This window comes from Mauremys reevesii, linkage group 13 (assembly GCF_016161935.1).
Source record: "Mauremys reevesii isolate NIE-2019 linkage group 13, ASM1616193v1, whole genome shotgun sequence".
Lineage (NCBI taxonomy): Eukaryota > Metazoa > Chordata > Testudines > Geoemydidae > Mauremys > Mauremys reevesii.
The window spans coordinates 2,786,926-2,807,575 of record NC_052635.1 but is presented as its reverse complement, the minus strand read 5'-3'; the positions used below and the strand labels follow the sequence as shown (position 1 = coordinate 2,807,575).

The 20,650-nt window shown below is 50.4% G+C and overlaps 4 gene segments (V, D, J or C); all 4 read right to left on the bottom strand.

The window, feature by feature from the left end:
* Nucleotides 1-584: 584 nt before the first annotated feature.
* Nucleotides 585-1,186, bottom strand: LOC120380463. The segment is given in 2 exon segments: nt 585-979; nt 1,068-1,186. Coding segments are annotated over 2 exon segments (414 nt in total).
* Nucleotides 1,187-2,689: 1,503 nt separating this feature from the next.
* LOC120380798 lies at nt 2,690-3,398 on the bottom strand. The segment is given in 2 exon segments: nt 2,690-3,069; nt 3,282-3,398. Coding segments are annotated over 2 exon segments (426 nt in total).
* A 5,472-nt stretch (nt 3,399-8,870) lies between these two features.
* LOC120380461 lies at nt 8,871-9,618 on the bottom strand. The segment is given in 2 exon segments: nt 8,871-9,425; nt 9,517-9,618. Coding segments are annotated over 2 exon segments (420 nt in total).
* Nucleotides 9,619-15,923: 6,305 nt separating this feature from the next.
* LOC120380797 lies at nt 15,924-16,576 on the bottom strand. The segment is given in 2 exon segments: nt 15,924-16,393; nt 16,489-16,576. Coding segments are annotated over 2 exon segments (516 nt in total).
* Between the last annotated feature and the right edge of the window lie 4,074 nt (nt 16,577-20,650).

The following is a 20,650-nucleotide window of genomic DNA, read 5'->3' as shown; positions in this document are numbered from 1 at the left end:
CAGTAACAATAAAAGCCTATCTTGTTACTATTTTCGTCATTATTCTAGGCCCACTTTACATCCTTGATCCTTTTCGTTTTCTTCGTTGTCATTTTTCTTGCTGTTTGTTTTCTTCCTACAGATACAACATCCAGAACTATACTAGGCATTTTACAAAACAACTAAAACATTATTCCAGTATCTATCTATCTATCTATCTATCTATCTATCTATCTATCCCCAGACACCCCCTCTATCTATCTATCTATCTATCTATCTATCTAAGATACATATTTATGGATAGACACACACACCCCTTTCTCTCTCTCTCTCTCTCTCTCTTTCTTTGCCATTTGATAACGACTGGATGTATTCACATATTTAATGGTGAAACGCTTGGAAGTCATATATGTTTAATTAAGCGGGTTGCTTTTTGTCCAGGGGATCTGGAGTGTGTCACTGAATCTCGCGATTCCTCTTTCTGCAGTATCATGTTGAGAGGGGAAAAATTAAGAAGCTGTTTTTGACCACTCTGTTTTCGTTTTCGCCTGTCCTGCATTTTCTTTCCATTTACAGGGAGTTTAGTTGGGGGAACCTCGTTGCTCTGAGTTAATCTGGCCTCACTGCGCTGCTCAGAATCCGCTTCCCCTTTTTGTACGAGTCCCTGCTTTGCTCTGTGTCACTGTGTATCTCCTGGCGCAGTAATAGGTGCCGCTGTCTCCGGCTTCCAGGCCTCTCATTTCCAAATACACCTCGCTTTTAGAGGTGTCCCTCGAGATGGTCAGTCGGTTTTTCAGAGACTCCTGGTAATATTTGTCATCATCCCAATACACAGTGGATAACCACTCCAGGCCTTTCCCCGGGGGCTGTCGAACCCAGCCCACTCCATACCCGTACTCAGTGAGAGAGAATCCAGACACGGAGCAGGTCAGTCTCAGGGTCTGTGAGGGCTTCACCTGGGCTGCTCCGGTCTGCAGCAGTGTAACCTGGGAACGGACACCTGCAAAGAGCAAGGAGAAATCTCAGTAGAGAGATGACAGCAGCGGGATTGGTAGAGAGGGGAGACTGCTCCCTCCTATCGTACTTACATGCTGCAATAGCAAAGAGAAGGAGAGAGAGAAGCAAATTCTTCATCTTCCCTCCTGGAAATCAGCTAGGAACAGGCCGAAGACCCAAAGGGAGTGACACAGATTTGACTTCTGCAGGGACCGCTGAAATAAAGAACGGAAATATTCTATTCTTAAGAGGAAGCAAAATATTCATTTGCCTACCCCGCCCTCTTATGCAAAGCTCGGGTAAATTACTTCTCTCCGTAGTCCTCATAAATGTGGCACCTGCCTAGTGGTCATCAGTTAATGGCTCGTGTGGATGAGACACATTATTATCTAGTATCAGAGGGGTAGCCGTGTTAGTCTGGATCTGTAAAAGCAACAAAGAATCCTGTGGCACCTTATAGACTAACAGACGTTCTGCAGCATGAGCTTTCGTGGGTGAATACCCACTTCTTCAGATGCAAGTGGTGGAAATTTCCACCACTTGCATCTGAAGAAGTGTGTATTCCCCCACTTCGGCGGCGGGTCTGGAACTAAAGGGCCCCCTGCTGCCGAAGACCCCAGGCCCCAAGAATCCTCTGGGCAGCCCTGCTTGGATTATGGAAGGGCTTCTGTATGAGGAGAGATTAATAAAATTAGAACTTTTCAGGTTAGAAAAGAGACGGCTAAGGGGAGATATGTTTGAAGTCTATAAAATCATGACTGGTGTAGAGAAAGTAGATAAGGACATGCTGTTTACTACTTCTCATAACACAAGAACTAGAGGTCACCAATTGAAATTAATAGGCAGCATGTTTAAAACAAATAAAAGGACGTATTTCTTCATACAACACAGTCAACCTGTTGAATTCTTTGCCAGAGCATGTTCTGAAGGCCTCCTATATAGCCATAGATTTCAGAGCACTTTACAAAGCAGATGAGCAGCGTTATAATGATATTTCACATGAGGAAACTGAAGCACGTGGCAGTGAAGTGACTGACCCAAGATCACCCAGGAAATAAGTAGCAGAACTGGAAGTAAATTTTAGCTCTTTTAAATCTCAATTTGGTGCTTACCCTATGGACACCTACAATGCATAGTGCAGTAAAGGCAGTAGACCAGCTGTGTAAACGGGCTATTTTCCACTCCGTGCTAGGTCTGATTCCGTTGTCAGTTGCTGAGTGTAAATCTGGAATAAATCTGTTTAGTTCAGGGGAGTGACCCCGGATTTAGGCCAATGTAACTCAGAGCAGAATTTGGCTGAATCTTTTCAAATCCAGTCTCATCCCCTTTGACACACTCAGAAATTGTCAGAAGGCTTTTTCAGGGTGTGTATCTGCATGTGTGTTTTTGTTTGTGTATCTTAGTGTAAGTGCTTGAAGGTGTGGATGTGTGTGGGGGGGTGCTTGTATGAGTGTATGTCTGTGATTGTGTGTCTGTGTAGGTGTCATGATGTGTCTCTGTGTTTGTGTGTGTGTGTTTGGAATAGAAACACGGCTGACAGGAGCTCTTAGCGGGGCAATGTCTGACGTACAGAGCAACTCCAGGGTGACTCTTTAAAACTCACTTAGAAATGCCCTTTACCCTCAACTATTTATAATCCAGGGAACGACATTCCTTCCCCGGCCCCTTTCTCTCCGATGCTCCCATGACCGAGTTCTGTGCAGTCTGCGGCGCGCTAGCGACCCCAGGCAGAGAACTTCCTCTGCAGCTGCCAGGCAGGTTTTTGTCTGAGCTCAGACTCGCTTCCCCTCACTGTGTCTCTCGCGCAGTAATACACGGCGGTGTCCTCCGCTTTCAGGCCGGGCATTTGCAGGTAGAAGCTGGAGCTGTCCTTGGAGGCCGTGAATCGGCCCTGGATGGAGGAGGCGTAGTACTTGCTTGAGGGATTATAGTAGCTGACCAGCCACTCCAGCCCCTTCCCGGGCTCCTGTCTGACCCAGCCCATCCAGGTGCTGCTCAGAGTGAACCCGCTGGTGGCACATTGCAGCGTATGGGACTCTCCGGGCTTCTTCAGCGCTGGCCCCGACTGGGTCAGAACCACCTGGGAGCGGGCCCCTGGGGGAGAAGGGAAAATTTGTAAATAAAATCTAAAAGCAGCAGCGGATTGAACGAGCGTATTTAAGTCAAAAAGTGAACAATGAGCCACATTTTTCCAATAAAGCCCCTGAGAGCACAGAGTAAAGGTAGGTTATAAATCACTCCCATTGCAGCACCGTCCATATAATAATCCCTTGGACTTTACATGGGTTGACTGGGGAGGAAAATACCTTCCAAAGCCGCAGCAGCGAAAACTAAGAGGAGCCAAAGTCTCATTATCCCGGGTGCTGGAGGGAAAAGTTCTCAGGGGATTGATTGGCTGGTCACTGCGCAGACCCAGGGGCTGCGGATTGTGTGTCCGGGTGCAGCCTGGGCAGAGAGAGGCTCAGATTTAAACAGGCACCCACCACCCTCGTTTGCATATCCCGATCCTTGTGACACATAAAACCTCCGCGCTGAAAGAGCCCAATTCACCTGCCTGGAGATCAGAGAAGCACAACGAAGCGAGGAAGGGTCCCTCATGGGTCGGGGCTCACTTGGGACTCCGCCTGCCCTGGGGTGTACTGCTCTGTCTCAGACTTCCTGTGTCTCCCGGGGCAAGTCACTGGGATCCGGATTGTTCCAGGTATTGACGCATCAGAGAGATTTTCTAATGCACCGAAGCGCCCAACTCCCAAAGGTGCGCCTCAGTTCTCAGGCTGTGAAATGGGGATAACGTGACTTTCGTGCCTCATCTGGGTGCAGTTAATTATAAAAAAAAATAATACTTGCTACTCCAAGCTTGTATTAAACTCCCAATGTTACAGCTCTTCTGTGACCTTGGCTTGGTAAACACTGCCACCACCAAATTGCAACCCCCCAAAACAAACAAACAAACAAACAACAACACAACCTTGGAACCAGGAAGGAGCACTTGGGAATTCCTCCTGGTGGGGTACCCTCCAGCCCTTTCACACACACCCCAAGAGCTGAGAGAGAAAACAAAGGACATTAACTGGTGCCACGAGCTAATGAAAAAGCATTTGTACAAACCTCTTAGGACAGAAAAAATCCAAATCCTGTTATTTAAAAAGGTAAATTTTATTAAAAACAAAACGCAAGAAAATAATCTGGAATTTAAGCTTTTGCTAGATTTTAAAAGAGCAATTCCCCAAAAAGCTTTCTTGGGGGTTCAGCTTAAAGGTTACAAGCAAACAAATGCATCTGGGGTTAGCACAGAGGAGCTCCACAAGCCAAAAGAAAGAGATAAACCTGATGACGTCTATCTAAACATTCCCGATCACTACCTGATTCAAACCACACAACATTCCTGCTCCATGTCCCTGCAGCCCAGAGAGAACAACAGACAAAGGGAAAGTGTCTTTCCCAATTTCAAAAAATTCTAGCCTTCCCGTTGGCACTTTTGGTCAGGTGTCCTTGGAGTTAGAGGAGAAATTGCTCTGGGGACTGGCTGGTAACTGCCAGGGGATAGATATTCATTCCCATGAGAAAACAGCTGGCTGGGTGCAATGATTAACTTGGGCAAGAAATGTCTAGTATAAGGAAAGCGTCTCACATTCCTTCAGAGCCTGACACAAAACCCTTCCCAACCCCACGGAAACCCTCCTGTTGAGTGCAAGGCGAGCTGTGTCAGGCCCTGTGTTCATAACCCTGAGGCAGCAAGTTGTTAGTTGATTCTTGAAATGCCAATTGAAAATGTCTTCACCAGAGGCAATGGATTTATCACTAGAACAGAGCTAATTACGATGAAGAGGATGCTTCCCTCAGAGGATCAGCAGCTGTGACTGAAGCAGAGAACTCTCAGAGGAATGAAATTAGTAGGAGACTCCTGTCAGATTCCCAGGTATGGATAAAATACCAAATCTGACTGATCATAGTGAAACTATTTACGGGATTAGGGAATAAAGGATTTTCCCGAATATTATTAAGGTCATGAACCTCAGCCTGTCAGGGACTCACTATCATTTCTGCATGAGCTGTGAGATAATCCCAGTACGGAGGATGATAGTAAACCCTATTTTCTGTACAGTGGTTTTCCTCCAGACATTTCTGAGCACTCTACAGAGGAGATAAGAGGCATTATCCCCACTTTTTGCCCGAGAGAAAACTGAGGCACGTGGAAGTGAAGAGATTGGCCTTAGACCAGCCAGGAAATAAGTGGCATAACTGGAAATAAATTCCCAGCCGTGCCGAGTCTCTGTTTGGTGCTGAGCACTATGGGAAAGTGATCTACGGACCCCCGCCATGCACCGCGCAGTAACGGGTAGGTAAAGGCAGTCGACCAGCTCTCTAAACTGGTTGCACAGATCACTCCGTGTTAGGTCAGGCTGCTCTGATTTAGTCACTAGAAATCCGAAGAATTGAGCTGTAGCTCACGAAAGCTCATGCTTAAATAAATTTGTTAGTCTTTAAGGTGCCACAAGAACTCCTGTTTTTTTTTAGAAATCTTGAATAATTAAATTTAGTGCCGGGCATGGGTTCCGGATTTAGGATAGTGTAACCGAGAAGAGAATTTGGCTAAGACTTTTCAGATCCAGTCTTTTCAACTTTATCACCCACAGAAGTTGTCTGAAGGCTTTTTCTGTGTGCTTATTAGCACGTGTGCTTCTGCGTGTGTATCTCTGTGTGAGTGCTAGAGTGTATGGTTATGTGTGTGGGAGGGCGCTTGTCCGCTTCTATGTGTGTGTTCCGCTGTATAGGTCTTTGTATGGGTGAAAGAAGCAACAAGTGTGTGTGTGTGTGTGTGTGTGGTTGCATGTGGGTTTTTACGGGCTCAGATGTGTTGGTATATGTAAGGGCCTATAACAGAGGAATGTCTCTTAACTCGGTCCTGTCTAAAGATCATTGAAATGAACTGGTGTGTTTCCAACGCTTCATCGGAACATTTCCAGCGATACATTGGGTGGATTCTCCTCACCCTGGGAAATCTGATTGTTTTCTGACCTGGGTAACTTGAGTAAAGACGCGTTGTTGTGGGAAGTGCGCTGTCAATGCCCCTCAGTAATGATGGAAAACCCGTGACAGTGAAAGGGGAAAAGCCTCACCCAAGCGGCTGTTAATTCAGTGTTAGCTGGATGACGCCCTGTGTTCATACCCCTGAATCGGGAAAATTCTGGGCTATTGCTTGAAACTTCAGTGCAGGTGTTTGCAGTTGGAGAAATGGCGTATCATAAAGCCAGAGATATGAGGATGAATCCTACATAGATTCAGCAATTCGGATTTAATTACCCAACACGGTTATATGACATATCCCGAAATCCCTCCTTTTGCACATGCACACATAGTTCTGTCCTCTTGTGCCTCTGTTATGAGTCTGACACATATTTCCGTCACTGGGGAGTAACTCCCGGTCCCGCTGAGCCAATAGGAGTTTTACCTTTGACTTGAATGGGACCAGGAGTCATCAAGTCACAGCTGAGTCACTGTCAATATGTGGTAAAGGCAGCTCTGCCGGACTGGAGCATTCAGCCTCTCTCCACGTTTTGTGATACCTCCTTCAAAACTCTCACGTTAAATGATTCCCCTGCTACACTTTTAGTTAGTGGCCAAACTTTTGCAGGCCGGGCCGAAGGAAGGAAAATGATGCGATGCTACATGTTGACGCCGCTTGTGAAACTGGTTCTGTTCCGCCTCGTTGTAATCTTGAATGTGATTTCAGTCTAAACGGATTTATTGAAACACAGAAGCAGAATGACTGTCTCACGCATGAATAAATCAGACAACTGTGGTGTTAAATTTCCGTGGGCTCAAAAAAACAGGATTATTTTAAAACAGGCAGTTCTTACACTGAGACGCTCTCTGCACATGGAATATTTTATTATGAATGGGCACGTGCAAGAAACTTGGAGTTTGGATACAGCTCAATCCAATAGCTTTTGTGCAGGGAATTTCCACGCTCTGCCGGTGAATTTAGGCCTCGTGGCCGCATTTCCCGCTTCCTGCAGAACGTGGCATCGGCTATTCCGGAACCCCAGTGGCTTTGCAAATGAAGCAGCGTGTTCAGGAAGCACAATTCCGCCTTCCTCCGGTGTGTGCAAACTGTGGCAAAACCAGGGTGTGAAAAAATCCAGTTCAGGTTCCACCTTGGTTCTGTAGCTCCTTCCTGTCTTCCCCAGGCTAGTGTAAAGCAGGGTGAAGGAGGGACATCAGGGTCTTGGCTACACTGGCACTTTACAGCGCTGCAAATTTCTCCCTCGGGGTGTGTATACAGTGCCTGTGGAGGTGGAGACCTGCAGCGCTGGGAGAGCTCCACACTGGGGCGAGATCACACTCGCACCTCAAAGCTCAGGCGGCAGCGCTTTGAAGTTTTGAGTGTAGCCAGGGAAGAATCACCCCCCCTGAGCGCAGCAAGTCTGAGCGCTTTAAAGCGTAGTGTAGACAGACTCCCAGCCATTGGAGCTATTCCTCTCCTGGAGGTGGATTACCAGGAGCGCGGGGAGAGCTCTCCCAGGCTCCACGGGACCACACTCGCACTTCAAAGTGCTGCCGGGAGCCCTCCCGCCACAGCGCTTTGAAGTTTCCAGCGTGGCCAGGCCCTGAGAGGAAAACAGATAAGGGAGAGACAAACAGATCGGGGTGTGTGAATCGCCCCTGGAGGGTGGCGGAGGAGCAGGTTGCCACTGATGGCTTGTGGTAACTCAGCAGCCACCCGAACCCCCTTCCCGTTTCCCGTTGGACCCCCGGTCCTTGGGATTAAACCCGGTGCCGGAGCGTTTCAGCGGGGTGGATGCTCCGGGCTGCTTCACTTCAGGATCCGCCTGGGTCAGAACAACCTGCGGCTGGGCCCCCATGGGAGGGGTGAGAAGAGGGAACCGGCCACAACAAACACATCCCCCGTCACCTGACGGGAGACCAAACACGCCCCCAGGCAGAAGAGAGTCTGCGCTACAGTGACACCCCACCACAGCGGGGCGAGGGGAGGAGCTGGTTGCGGGACTCTGGGAGTTGGTCCCTGCAGCCCCTTGTTCTAAGCCAGGGAACCGCTCGGAAAGTGACCTTGACAGTCTATGCACCGAGGCTGGGCGGAGATGAATAAAGTTCAGCCTGTGAAGTGTTTGTGACCCGTTCCGGTGGAGTCTTCACCAGCAGGTTATTTACATTGTGGCTCTGGTCACCTGACAAACTGGGCTTCGGCCCCTGTTCTATACATCAGCTGTAGTAGACTGTAGACATCTGAGCTGAAACTTTCCCCTGTTCTGAAAGGGCAGGAGGCGCTGTAGGGCAGAACAGGGCCACATCCCATCTGCTTGCAGAGGTTAAACGTGGAACACAAGGTGCAGAGCAGGGGAGAATCCGGATTGTTCACCTCTAAGCGTCTGCGTGGGACTGGGAAAGTCCTGGGAAATCTGAACTATGCCTTGTGTTTGGATCTCTGTAAACTTGCACTTTGTTATGAATCGGTTCCATGAGGCTGAATCTGGGGCCCAGAGGCACAGAAGGCGGCGCCTTAGAGGAAATGCGGTAAAAACAGAGAAGTTGGGTCCTGTAAGGATGACAGGACCGGGCCTGTGAAATGTTAAAAGGGCGCTTGGTGGTTAGGTGGGGCTCACTAGGGGGTCAGGCCTTTGTGCTGGGCTCTGGGCACTGGGGTGAATTTCACCCACAGAGATTCATCTCTGGCCCGAGAGGGGAAGAGATTTACCCGGCTCAGCACGGTGCAGGCACAGGGCCAGAGTGAGGCGTTGGCTGTTTGCTTCCAAACAACGTGCTGCTGAAGAGCCACACCGGGCGATTATTCTGTAGCTCTTAATGCCATGAATCTTTCCTTGCCCGGTCGGATAACCATTAAATGAGAGAAATACCTTTGTTTTAATAGTGAGTTTGAGACGATTTCTGTGGCTGCGGAAGGTAAGGCGCGTCCAGAGAAACTGGGTAACTACAGCGTGGATTTAAAACAAAACCACCTCTGTCTATGTATTTTGTTCATAGTGACTTCACCGTGTGTGATCTGTTTCTCTCAATGGGCTCACCTCTCCCTGTGACTGTCGTCCCCCTGGGCTGTTAGGAAACAGCTTCCACTTTTTGTGCCAGTCCCGCTCTGCTCTGTGTCACTGTGTCTCTCCTGGCGCAGTAATAGGTGCCGGTGTCTGCAGCTGTCAGCGAGCGGAGCTGCAGCGAGAACTGGTTCTTGGCGGTGTCTGCAGAGATGGTGATTCGGCCTTGCAGAGACGGGGCGTAGTTTGTGGTCCCGCTACTATACGGATATACCCGTCCCATCCACTCCAGCCCTTTCCCGGGGGGCTGCCGGATCCAGTGCCAGTCGTAATGCTGAGTAGAGATAGAGAAGCCGGAGACAGCGCAGGTCAGTGCGAGGGTCTCTCCGGGCTTCACCACGCCCTGCCCGGACTGGACCAGCTGCACCTGGGAGAGAACACCTGGGGAAAGGGAAATAAATCCAGGGATGATTTAGCCACTGAAGCTCTCTGTGTGTGTCCCTAATTCCCCTACTTCCCCACAGAGACTTACAGGCCAGGGTGGAGAAGAGGGAAAGGAAAAGCAGCAGAGATTTCATTCTCGCTTTCAAAGAAGGAGGAAACTCCCCAGCGGGCAGGACCGGGCAGTTCTGTGTCTGGGGAGAGACGGAGGCTCCTAGAACCAGGGGTTGCTATTTAACCAGGAACCCCAGGGCGGGGATTTGCATGCGGGTTCCCCAGGGCAGATATAAGAGATGACGGGGGGAGGGGGGAGCACTCAGTACACGGAGATGTCCCCTCAGGGACGGGTGTCTCCTTTACACCCCCGACAGACGGTGTGCCCAGCTCAGCGCACATGGCAGGACATGGCTGCTGCGAGGGTGGGAAGGTTGGTCCAGAGGACAGAGCACTGGTCTGGGACCCAGGAGCAGCTGCTGGATCAGGGATTTGCAAACAGGTTTATCCACTGGGGCTACACTAGCGAGGGGAGGTACTCTGCAGAGAGTCCTGTCTAGTGGATGGGCGAGGAGAGCCATGCACCCCCATCGTGTCTGAGGGTGAAAGCCCATTGAAATCAATACATTTCTCTCCCTTGAAGCAGGGGTTCTCCAAAATGTGCGCGGAGCCTACCCCATCGGTACAGACCGTGCCCAGGAGATATCAAGAGGCATGAGACTCTCCAGGGGGTGACAGATGAAGAAAGAACCACAGCTACTTGGCTACACTTGTGAGTTACAGCGCAATAAAGCAGCCCTGGGCACCCTCGCTCACTTCCCATCCACACTGGAAAGCACATAGAGCGCTTTGACTCCGCGGCTACAGCACTTTCGGTACTACACCTCGGCAAGTGGAATAACATTTGCTGCGCTCCCACTGGAGCGCTGCGGCACCAGAGTGAACACGGTGTTGCATTGTTGCATCGCAGGCGTATATGAACAAAGCTCTTCAGTCAGTTTGATTGGCAGCAAAGTCATTTATTTCTCTCCAGCATACATCTTTATACTCTTGAAGCAGGCAAGCAAACAGTTGCTAATTGGTTAACAAAATTTACACAGCCGCAGCTGTAACCCCATAGGGTAATTATCATCCTAACACCTGTTTGACTTATCATCCTATTTACTGCCTACCAGCAGATAAAAACTAGCCTCGACCTTGAAGTCTAAACACTTCAGCTCTCACATACTTATCTGCCAAGTTCCCACATCTCCCGCCTTTTCTCAAAATAAAAAAATAAAAAAAAGAAAAAAGGCATAAGCAAAACATTCCCAACTCATAACATCATAACACTACAATCTATCACAAACCAAAATTAAAACTTTATAAAGCCAACCTATATAACCATGCAATTCTTAACATAACCCCAACAACACCAAACAAAAACAAAGCACAACAAATAAATGGTGTAAATTCTACAGGATTCCCCCCTTCTCTATAGCACACCAACTTGTGGCAAACTTCTATTACCAAATCATCCCTCAGATGTCAGGCGATCAAACTGACACTGAGGGAGGGGGGGGGGGTAATATCATTACAATCCAATTAGGGAGGGCAATATACGCTAAAAATTTTATCCAAAACACAGGGCGCAGCCTGTAGAATAAGTCCCAAAATCCAATTAACATCACATTTCTCAGCAGGAGTCCCAAATTTCTTCCTGCCAGTGTACAATTCTTTATTTCTTCACCAGGGTCAGTTCTCAATGTCTTTTTAGTCAGGAATTTCTGGTCTTTGGCAATATCAACAACGTGAGTGTTTTTTCTTCTTTTCCACCACCATCGTGGTTCAGCTTCTACGGGGGAAATAATCAGGACGTGGGGGCTGCAGCGGACAAGGGAAAGATTAGCCAGCACGTTACCTTGTCCTTTTTTCCTGCTATTTAAAAGCACGATGGAACTAAAAAATAATTAGGCCAATCATCAGTAGGAAAATTCTCCTGATGTGAAGGGGTCTTTTGCAATAAAATCATGGGTCCCAGCAGTCAGTCTCCTGGTTGCAAAAATGGCAGGGCTGCTAGAATCTTTGGGCAGCTCTTCCATACCTGTGAAAGGAGACAGCTAACACATTCCATTAGTGCCTGGCAGGATTTTGCAGCTTTCATTAGCTTTTTTGGGCGGTTTTTCAGCTCTCATTAGTGTGAGCTGTGAGCAATATGTCCTTGACCGGGGCCAAAAGAAAAACAAAATGAGCTGTCTTCGATTAACTCATGCTGTTCTTTTACTTTCCCTGCTTGGCTTCTTTTAAACTGTAAATCCTGTGTCAGAACACCCAGCTGTTGCTGCTCATACCGGAGAAGCACAACGGTTTTCCCGGCACTGTCCCAGGCTCAGACCAGCCAGCGTGGGACGCCTTCTCCGGGCTCCTGCCAAAACAACTTACTTGCTTGTAGGTCCAAACGACCTCCGGGGCCACGGCACGAGCCTCTACCTGCGCCGTGCACTCCAATGTCTTCCCGTCCAGGGCTCGCTTCCAGCGGAGCACCTCCTCGTCCTGTGCCCGAAGGCCGGTCAGGAGGAGCCTCCCCAACTCCCCCTCTCTTCTTAATGAGTAAATCAGTGCAGCAGGGGAAATTCTTTCCCCCTGTCGGTTCATAATGTGCAATAAAGGCTTCTGTATTTTCTTCCTTGTTTTACTCCATACTTGACTCAGGGAGAAAGCTTCCTTATCGCCCTGAGTCACCGACTCCCAAAGCTCGGAGCGTAGCCGCTCCCAAACAGTTTTATCAAAGACTGTATTTGGTTTAACGAAAGTCCCCTTCTGTGTCCCCACGGCGGATAACATATCAGAGGAGCCTTTCTCCTTGCCGCTTCATAATGTGCAATAAAGGCTTCTGTGTTATCTTTTCTTCCGCTGATGCAGCGGTTCCCATATTAGCCGCTCACCTCTGAGCTCAGATGCGCCTCTCCTTTGGACGCCCGGGGGCCGGCCCTTCTCCAGCACTCCCGCCGTGGCTCTTCCGCCTGGAACAGGCCACGAGACTAGGCCACCGACACTTTCAGCATTGGATAGGCACTCCCGCATCTGGGCTCAGGCTCCTGGCCGTTCGCCTCTGGGCTCAGGCTCCCGACACTATCATGATTCAATACGAATCACGTCGGGGTCACCATTTGTTGCGTCTCGGTGCCTCTCAAGCGGGCATGAACAAAGCTCTTCAGTCAGTTTGATTGGCAGCAAAGTCATTTATTTCTCTCCAGCATACATCTTTATACTCTTGAAGCAGGCAAGCAAACAGTTGCTAATTGGTTAACAAAATTTACACAGCCGCAGCTGTAACCCCATAGGGTAATTATCATCCTAACACCTGTTTGACTTATCATCCTATTTACTGCCTACCAGCAGATAAAAACTAGCCTCGACCTTGAAGTCTAAACACTTCAGCTCTCACATACTTATCTGCCAAGTTCCCACATTGCATTACTGCGCTGTGATCAGACTCCGGAAACATCCCATAATCCCCCAAGTCAAGTGGCCGCTCTGGTGATTGTTTTGTAATCACTGCAGGCATGCCGATAGCCCCTTTGAAAACTCCGTTTCTGACAGCCAGCTGCTTATCTGCTCTGGGACAAAGCAACCATTGCTGTGTGTGAGTGAGACAGGCAGGGGAGGGGGGTCTGAACTTACAAGGCAGCAGGCTGACATGCTCTCAGCCCCACCCCAAACCCACTCTCTCTCTCCCCACATACACACAACACACTCCCTGTCACACTCCACCCCACCCCCCATTGGAAAAGCACATTGCAGTCACTTGCCTGCTGGGATAGCTGCCCATAATGCACCGCTCCCAATGCCACTGCTAGTGCCGCAAATGTGGCCACGCCAGTGCGCTGGCAGCTGTCAGTGTGGCCAGACTGCAGTGCTTTCCCTATTGCGCTCTCCGAAGGCTGGTTTAACTCACAGTACTCTACACGTGCAAGTGTAGCCATGTCTCTCACAGTAATATACGGCGGTGTCCTCCGCTCTCAGGCTTCTCATTTGCAGGTAGAAGTTGGCGCTGTCCTTGGAGCCTGTGAATCAGTCTTGGATGGAGGAGACGTAGGACTTGCTTAGGGTCATAGTTGATGACCAGCCACTCCAGTCCATCTCCCTTCCCAGCAGGACCGGCACCAGCAAAGTAAGCACATGCTTGGGGCAGCACATTTCCAGGGGGGCATTCCCGCCAACGTCTTCAAAAATTCCAGAATTAAGCCCCAGCTCTTCTGGACCGGGAAGGAAGGCCCGAGAGGCCAGTAACATCATCAGTGCCACCAGCCAGGTAACCCTGTGCTGCAGTACAGCCGGTGGGGCTCAGGGAGACGCACTGGGAGACAGTGCCATGAAATATACCCCCCCAAGGGTTAGCCCGGCTTTCCCCTTCTTCTCTCCCACCCCCGCCCCCATGGAAACGAATCTGAGCCGGGAGAAATCCTTTCATTCAGGCACAACTTTTTAAAGATAATGACCTGACCCTTTGATCAAGTGGCAGTGTCGGAATTAGCACCCGTCGGACAGCAGGCATTTCTCCAGCACGCTCCTTACCCATGTCAGTTAATGATTTGGGGAACATCAGGCTCCTTTTAAATGAGCGAACGTAGCAGAGAGCGCTCAGAAGCAGCAGCCCAGCTCCTAGTAAGACTGAAATATGGACTGTGCCCAGGAAAGCCAAGGGCTGTCTCCGACCGCTGTTGCACAAGCCCGTAGCCTTCCTTCAAGAGACCCAGACGCAGGCATCCTGGGAGGGCGTCATTTGGCTCCGGTGGAGCTCCCGCCGGCATGCCTGCGGCAGGTGGACCTGCCGCAGTCATGCCTGCGGCGGGTCCCGTCTTCCCGCGGCTCCGGTTGAGCTCCCCTGCCGCGGGAAGAGGGGACCCGCCGCGGGACTGGGGAAGGGCGGCGCAGCGCTCCGCGCTGCTTGGGGCAGCCTATTTTGTAGAGCCGCCCCTGCCCAGACGTGACACCGGCAGGGCCGGCTCTAGGTTTTTTGCTGCCCCAAGCAAACCCCCCCTTTTTAACAAACCCCTGTGTTAGGAAGAAATTGCTTACATTTGTGGAGAACCTAAAGAATTTGATTGGCATCACATATTGCATAGAAACGCAAAAACCACATATCAATAAAAATCTGCCATTCTGTCTTCCAGTGCTGGTTCTACTCTCTTTCATAGAGACAAGAGCGAGGTTAGCACTTCATTAGCACTTAATTAACCTAAAAATATCAAAGAGAATTTCAGAAAGTCAAGCCACATGAAACAATTCTGTTTTCGGGTTTTTAGAAATGTGGTCATTGGTGCATTTTGTTGGCAGGAGGAACCAGAAGTAAATATGCATTAGACCTACTGCCTTTATGTCCACTGCGGGATAAAGTTGGTAAGTGGGAGGATCCCAATTGGTACAGCTATGTGAATGAATATTCCCTCTCTTGGCCTCTCTGTCCTGTCCCCTCTCTGCTGCTGATGTGCTAAATCTCTCCGGGTTGGAGCAGCGGCCTGGAGTAGCTTTTCCCGTGAGAGACTGAGTAAATAAGTGACTGTTGTGGAATTTTAAGAAGTCAGTCTCTCTCTTCCCAGATCTCTTGCTAAGGCTTTCTGCTCATTGAGAGCAAGTGAATTAACCCATACAAACACAAACCCTGCTGAACCAAACTAGGGAGAAGGGGCTGAGGATGAATCAAACTGACAGAACCACTGTTCTCAGTGGTAGCAGATGACAGAATGTAATAATACAGAACCAAGAATGGGAAGATCCAATGTTGCATTCAGCAGTGCCTGGGACACCCCTTCTTGCATCAATTTTGTGTTGGAGGTGTGACATTATCTGGATTCTATTTGTTGAAATTGTTTTAAAGAACAACTCATCTTTAAGTCTAGTGGTTTTGTTGGTGGTACAAGGACTGGAAAACCTAAGGGAACTGCTTTTCTGACTTCTTGTTAGCCAGTGTGGTGAAACAGCAGTTTACCTTTGTCGCTGGGTTGGTATATCATATGGGATAATAACTGCCAGTTTTAGGGTGTATTTGCCCTGTTTCTCATCAGTTTATCCTGAATTTGATATTCTCAGTTGTCACCCACCAAGGCACGGTTACAGCCAGATCCCCAGTTAGTGTAAATCAGGAGTAACTCGAGTCTAGCGGAAGCAGCTGCAGTGACTTTACACTAGCAGAGGATTTGGTGCCATGAGGAATTCGCTCCATCCGTTGGGTGTGACACAAACCTCAGTGAGGGCAAGAGGATGAATCCCACTGTCTCTGATTGGCACTGGATCAATCCAGCAATGAGCTTGTCTCCTTTACACTGACAGACGCTGTCCTGTGAGTCTGACACAGAGACGGGTCCCAGGAGAGTCAAGGCGCCAGGGTCTGCGAGGGGAGAGCGACTCAGAACAGGACTCACTCCGGATTGGGGTTCACAGATGAAGCGAGGGATCTCTGCACCGCAGGCCCAGCGGGGCTCTGGGCAGGAAGGGGAGACATGTTGCCCGGGAACGGAAGGGTTAAAACTGCCGGGAGGTTTGTGTTACATTCACCCGGGTGCCGGGTCTCCTGTCCGAGCCCGGAGCGGTGTGTGTGTCACTGCTGCCCCCGCGCGGCTGCCGGGAGAAGGGCGATTCCGCAGCCTGGGTTTTTGTATGATCACAAACCGGTTTCGTGTCACTGTGTCCCGCACAGTAATAGCGGGCGGTGTCCTCGGGCTTCAGGCCGGTCAGTTGCAGATACAGCTCACTCTTGGGATTATCCCTGGAGATGGTGAATCGGCCTTTCACTGAATCAGGGTATTGTATATTACCCCCAGCGCTGTTGAGATAAGCGACCCATTCCAGTCCTTTGCCAGGAGCCTGTCGGACCCAGCTCATGTAGTAGCTGCTGAAGCTGAACCCGGAGGCTTTGCAGGAGAGGCGGAGAGAGTCTCCGGGCTTTTTCACATCCCCTCCGGACTCCACCAGCTGCGCCTGGGACCGGACACCTGGGAATAAAGACAAGTTGTAAATATTGGTATATAAACAGCGATAATGTCATCTATTGTTCTAACTCTGCCCGTTATTCAGAGAAAGAAAATACCTTCCAAAGCTGCTACAGCGAAAACGAACAGGAGCAAAAATCCCATTTTCCCGAGTGCTGGAGAGGAAAGTTCTCAGGGACTCGCTGGTCACTGCACAGACCCAGGGGCTGCGGATTGTGTCTCCGGGTGCAGCCTGGGCAGAGAGAGGCTCAGATTTAAACAGGAAACTGTCTCCCTCATTTGCATGCCCCCGCTTTATAAGAGACACACACTCCTGCTGCCAGCGATCTGAGTGACTCGCCCTAGGGCTCCGGGTGCGGGAGTCAGACTGTCCCGGCCTGTGTGTCTGTGCAGCGCCGGGCATAGGGCGCTGGGATCCTCATTAGACTTTGGGACCCCTGGGAGGAATGAACAGCTTCCTGCAGGGACTGTATTTTCTCACACAAGAGCTGAGGGCCTGGCTATTGAATTCATCTGGTGACCCCTGGTTTGTGTATTTGGGGAAAGGCCCACGGTAAATAACTACTTCACTGCTTGAACCCAGCGGCTGCGGCTTTTCAGTGCCAGAGCTTCAGGGTTTGGGGATTGAGGGGTTTTCAGCAGGGGAGATGAGTAGCCGCATTTGCATCTTCCCCTTTTCCTAAGGGACTGGGGGATTCAACTGCGAGTGGGCCCCAGATCCCAGCCCCGAACTCCCGGGGGAGAGTGACGGACTAGAGCGTGTAGCAAGGACTGTGTGACTGTGTCTTTAACACGGTGCCTGATATTGGATCAAGCCCTGATACATTCATGTATCACCCTCAGCAATGTCAGCATAAAATACCGGGGCTCTGTCATTCCAACACCGATTTTCCTACCGTGCGCACAGGATGAGCTGTTTAAAGGGGATTCGTTATTGAGTGTCCCAGAATTTTTCTTTGCCCATTTTGAGCAAGTTAGAAGGAGTTTGATGTTGAGAAGTTGGGCGGTCAGCACCCCCAGAGAGGTGCAGCAATGGGGGTCCCCAACACGGGGCACGCTGGCCATTGGACACAACCGGTCCATGTGTAAGGCGAGAGAACAAAGGAAAATCCATTTGCTGTTATGCTATTGAAATAAGCTATTTCCTGGCATGTGTGAGCGCAGCCGGGGCAGTTAGGCACTCTGTGCCCAGGGGGCAGGAATGGCCTTTGGACACGTGTTTGTATTTCTTCCCAAACTCCCCCTTTCGCTGGGAAGCAGAGACGTGGGGAATAACACTGGTGTCGGTTCGAGCCCCTTCTTCTCGGCTCGGGGACCTGTTGGCGCAATGGCGCCGCTTTTCTGTCTCTCTGGGGTTGGTCCCGATGGCTCTGGTTGAAGATGTCGGTTGTTTGTGCCCTGGGAACACTCATCAATCGCGTTATTCTTGCTGTGTCTCTGCTCACCTGGCGCACATGGAATTCTCCTCCCGCTCTGCACATTGGCTGATGTCAGCACTCGCGTGGGGACCCCAAACTGCCCCAATCAAAGGTGTACGAGGCGCCGCAGGAGTGTGCGTGAAAACAGGCCCATATCCCCCCACCCGACACAGGCCTAAGTGTGGACAGAAGGGGGAAGGCTGCGGCAGGGGAATCAGGATTGTGCCCTTCTAAACTGCTGCGTGGGGTGCAGAGATTCCTCTGGCTGGCGGGACACAGTACAGGCAGGGGCCCTTGTGTAAGGCCCTCCACACGGGGTGAATTTCACCCCCACAGAATTATCCACGGGCTGAGGGGGAAGGTCACCTCTAGATTAGTGACCCCCCTTCCAGTCAATCATCTTCATTCGGGGCTCTGATAGATCTGATCGTTTAATAAAGGGCTGCTCTGCACTGCCACTGACCTTCCCTCGGGGCTCAGCTTCTCCCCTCACTGGGAGACGGAGGGAGCCTCGCACTGGAGACTGGCTGAGCAGAAGGTTCCCATGGAACAGGCGGACTTTAATCTGGGCTTCATCTCAGATTGGTTGGATGTCACAGGGGCTGGATCTGAGGGGAACCTCAGGGTGTAGTTTTGTGGCTCCTTTTCTTTTGAAAACTGTTACCCGCCATTTTTCTCACAGATTTCAGGGGGATTGACGGGGTCAAAGTGCAAACGCCGTTTGTGTGTGTAACGGAGCAGGGTAGGTAGGTAACCCACCGCCCCTTGTCAGTCTTGTCCCCAAGGCCGTGCTGTGCCGCATTCCTCAGTGCTGCCCCCTCGTGGTACATGGGAGAAGCGGGCTCTGCAGCCCACCCCCTCCCTGTTATCCGTTTTTGTGTTATTCGTCATATTAAATCCAAACATGAATATTTTGAGCGGTCTGTTTATTTATTCTTTTAAACCAGGATTTTTTTTTCTCCTAGGAAAATGGTCCTTGTGCCAGAGCCACATTTGGTAGGAAAAAAAAAACATTGAACTGGAAAACAAACAAACAAACACCCGTGGTGGGGTCTAGTGAGAGATCGGAGTCTCCTGCTGGAATGTGACACTGGCTGTGGTGACACTGGGTGGAATCCCAGCGTGGTTTATCAATGAGGGTTTATTAATGAGGGTGATAGAACCAGAGTGAATCAGGTGGAGGATCCATGGCCCGTGTTACGCAGGAGCTCGGACTAGGTTATCACACTGCTCCCTTGAGCTTTATGAATCTGTGACTATCCGGGAGGTTATTTTTGTGAGCTCAGAATGTGTCCCAGGCAGAGGAAAGAAAGACGAAGGGCCCCAAATAAGAATTTCCCTGACACGACTTCAGGGCCGATTGCTGTCAGTTTGTCCTGGGGTGGGAGAGTCAGGCCTGAAGCCCCCGCCCAGGCGGAGTGGGGCTGTGGTACGGCGGGTCAGTGGGGTCAGTGCCAGGGGAGGGGTCGGGTCACAGGGTTCCATTGGGCTCAGACACCCCCGGAGACAGAATAACGCCCGGGGCGCTGGGCAGTAGCTATAACTGAAGCCCCGGCCCAGCCCCTTTCCCAGAAGCGGCGGGTCCACTGACCCGTGCCCGGTGGGAAATATTCCCCGGTAGCTTTAACCACACGGGATAATCTCGATTCGCTTCACTCCCTGGAGCTCCCTCGTGAACTGCAAGGAGAGGAGCGGTTGGCCAGAGGCAGGTCACTTGTGTTTGCCCCTTTCACAATCTCCCCTCGCTCCTCGCGAGTCAGGAAGGACAGTGAAGAACGCTGGTGTCAGCTCAGTCCCTTCTTGTAGGCCAGGGGACAGTTGGAACAATGACCCTGGTGCTCTGTGTTGCTCGGGATGGCGGGATGGATAATGCGCAGGCTGTGGAATGTTTCTTTGGCTGTGGAGCATTCAGCTGTAGCGTATTTTTGGTGTGACTGGTCACCTGATTACATGAGCTTCTTCCCCTGTTCTCTACATTAGCTGAAGTCGATTTTCTAGTAGCCCAGCTGCAGGAGGGATGCGCATCAGGACAGGTCGCTATCCTGCCCACCCTGTTGAGGGTAATATTGGAGCAGAGCAGCAGAGGACCGGGATTGCTCCTCTCTAAACCGATGCACGGGGCAGAGGCGCAGTTCCTCTACACGAACTCTGCCTTGTGTCTGGAGGGGACATCACAACTGGGGTCGCGCAGTGCACGTCCAAAAATGGATCTCGGTAAATCTTTATGTTTATTGTGAAATCATTTGTGAGGCTGAATGTGGGACACCGAGCCAGGGACGGGAGCGATGTAGGGAAATGCTATAAGAACAGAGCGGTCCGCCCTGGAAAGAAGGCAGCACTAGGGCTGTGAAATATTAAAATCCCACTTCATGCTGGTGTAGGGCTCACTCCGTGCATAGGCCCTTGTTCTGGGGCCTCTTCACAAGGGTTCATTTCACCCACAGGGAATTAGGGCTGGGTGGGTTGAGGGGGAAGAGATTTACCCGGCTCAGCACGTTGCAAGCCCAGAGCCAGAGCGACATATTGGCCGTTTGCTCTGATCATTGTGCTGTTCGCTGAGTGATACAAATGTTGTCATCCACCTAACAGAACATCTGGCATCTATTCCTGGCACTAATATGATAGCCAGGCCATGCAGTCTGCAGTAGGTCCTGGGATAGAGACTCTTTGTGTATCTCCCCAGCCAAGGGAGGGGAGAATTGTCTAGTTGTTCTACAATGAATATTTCTGGCTTTTTTCCTCATTTCTTTGCAGAACGATAGACGATTCGTCGAGCAGGGCCCTGGGAGCCAGGACTCCTGGGTTCCCTTCTGAGTCTTTGAAGTTCTAATTACCTGTTTGA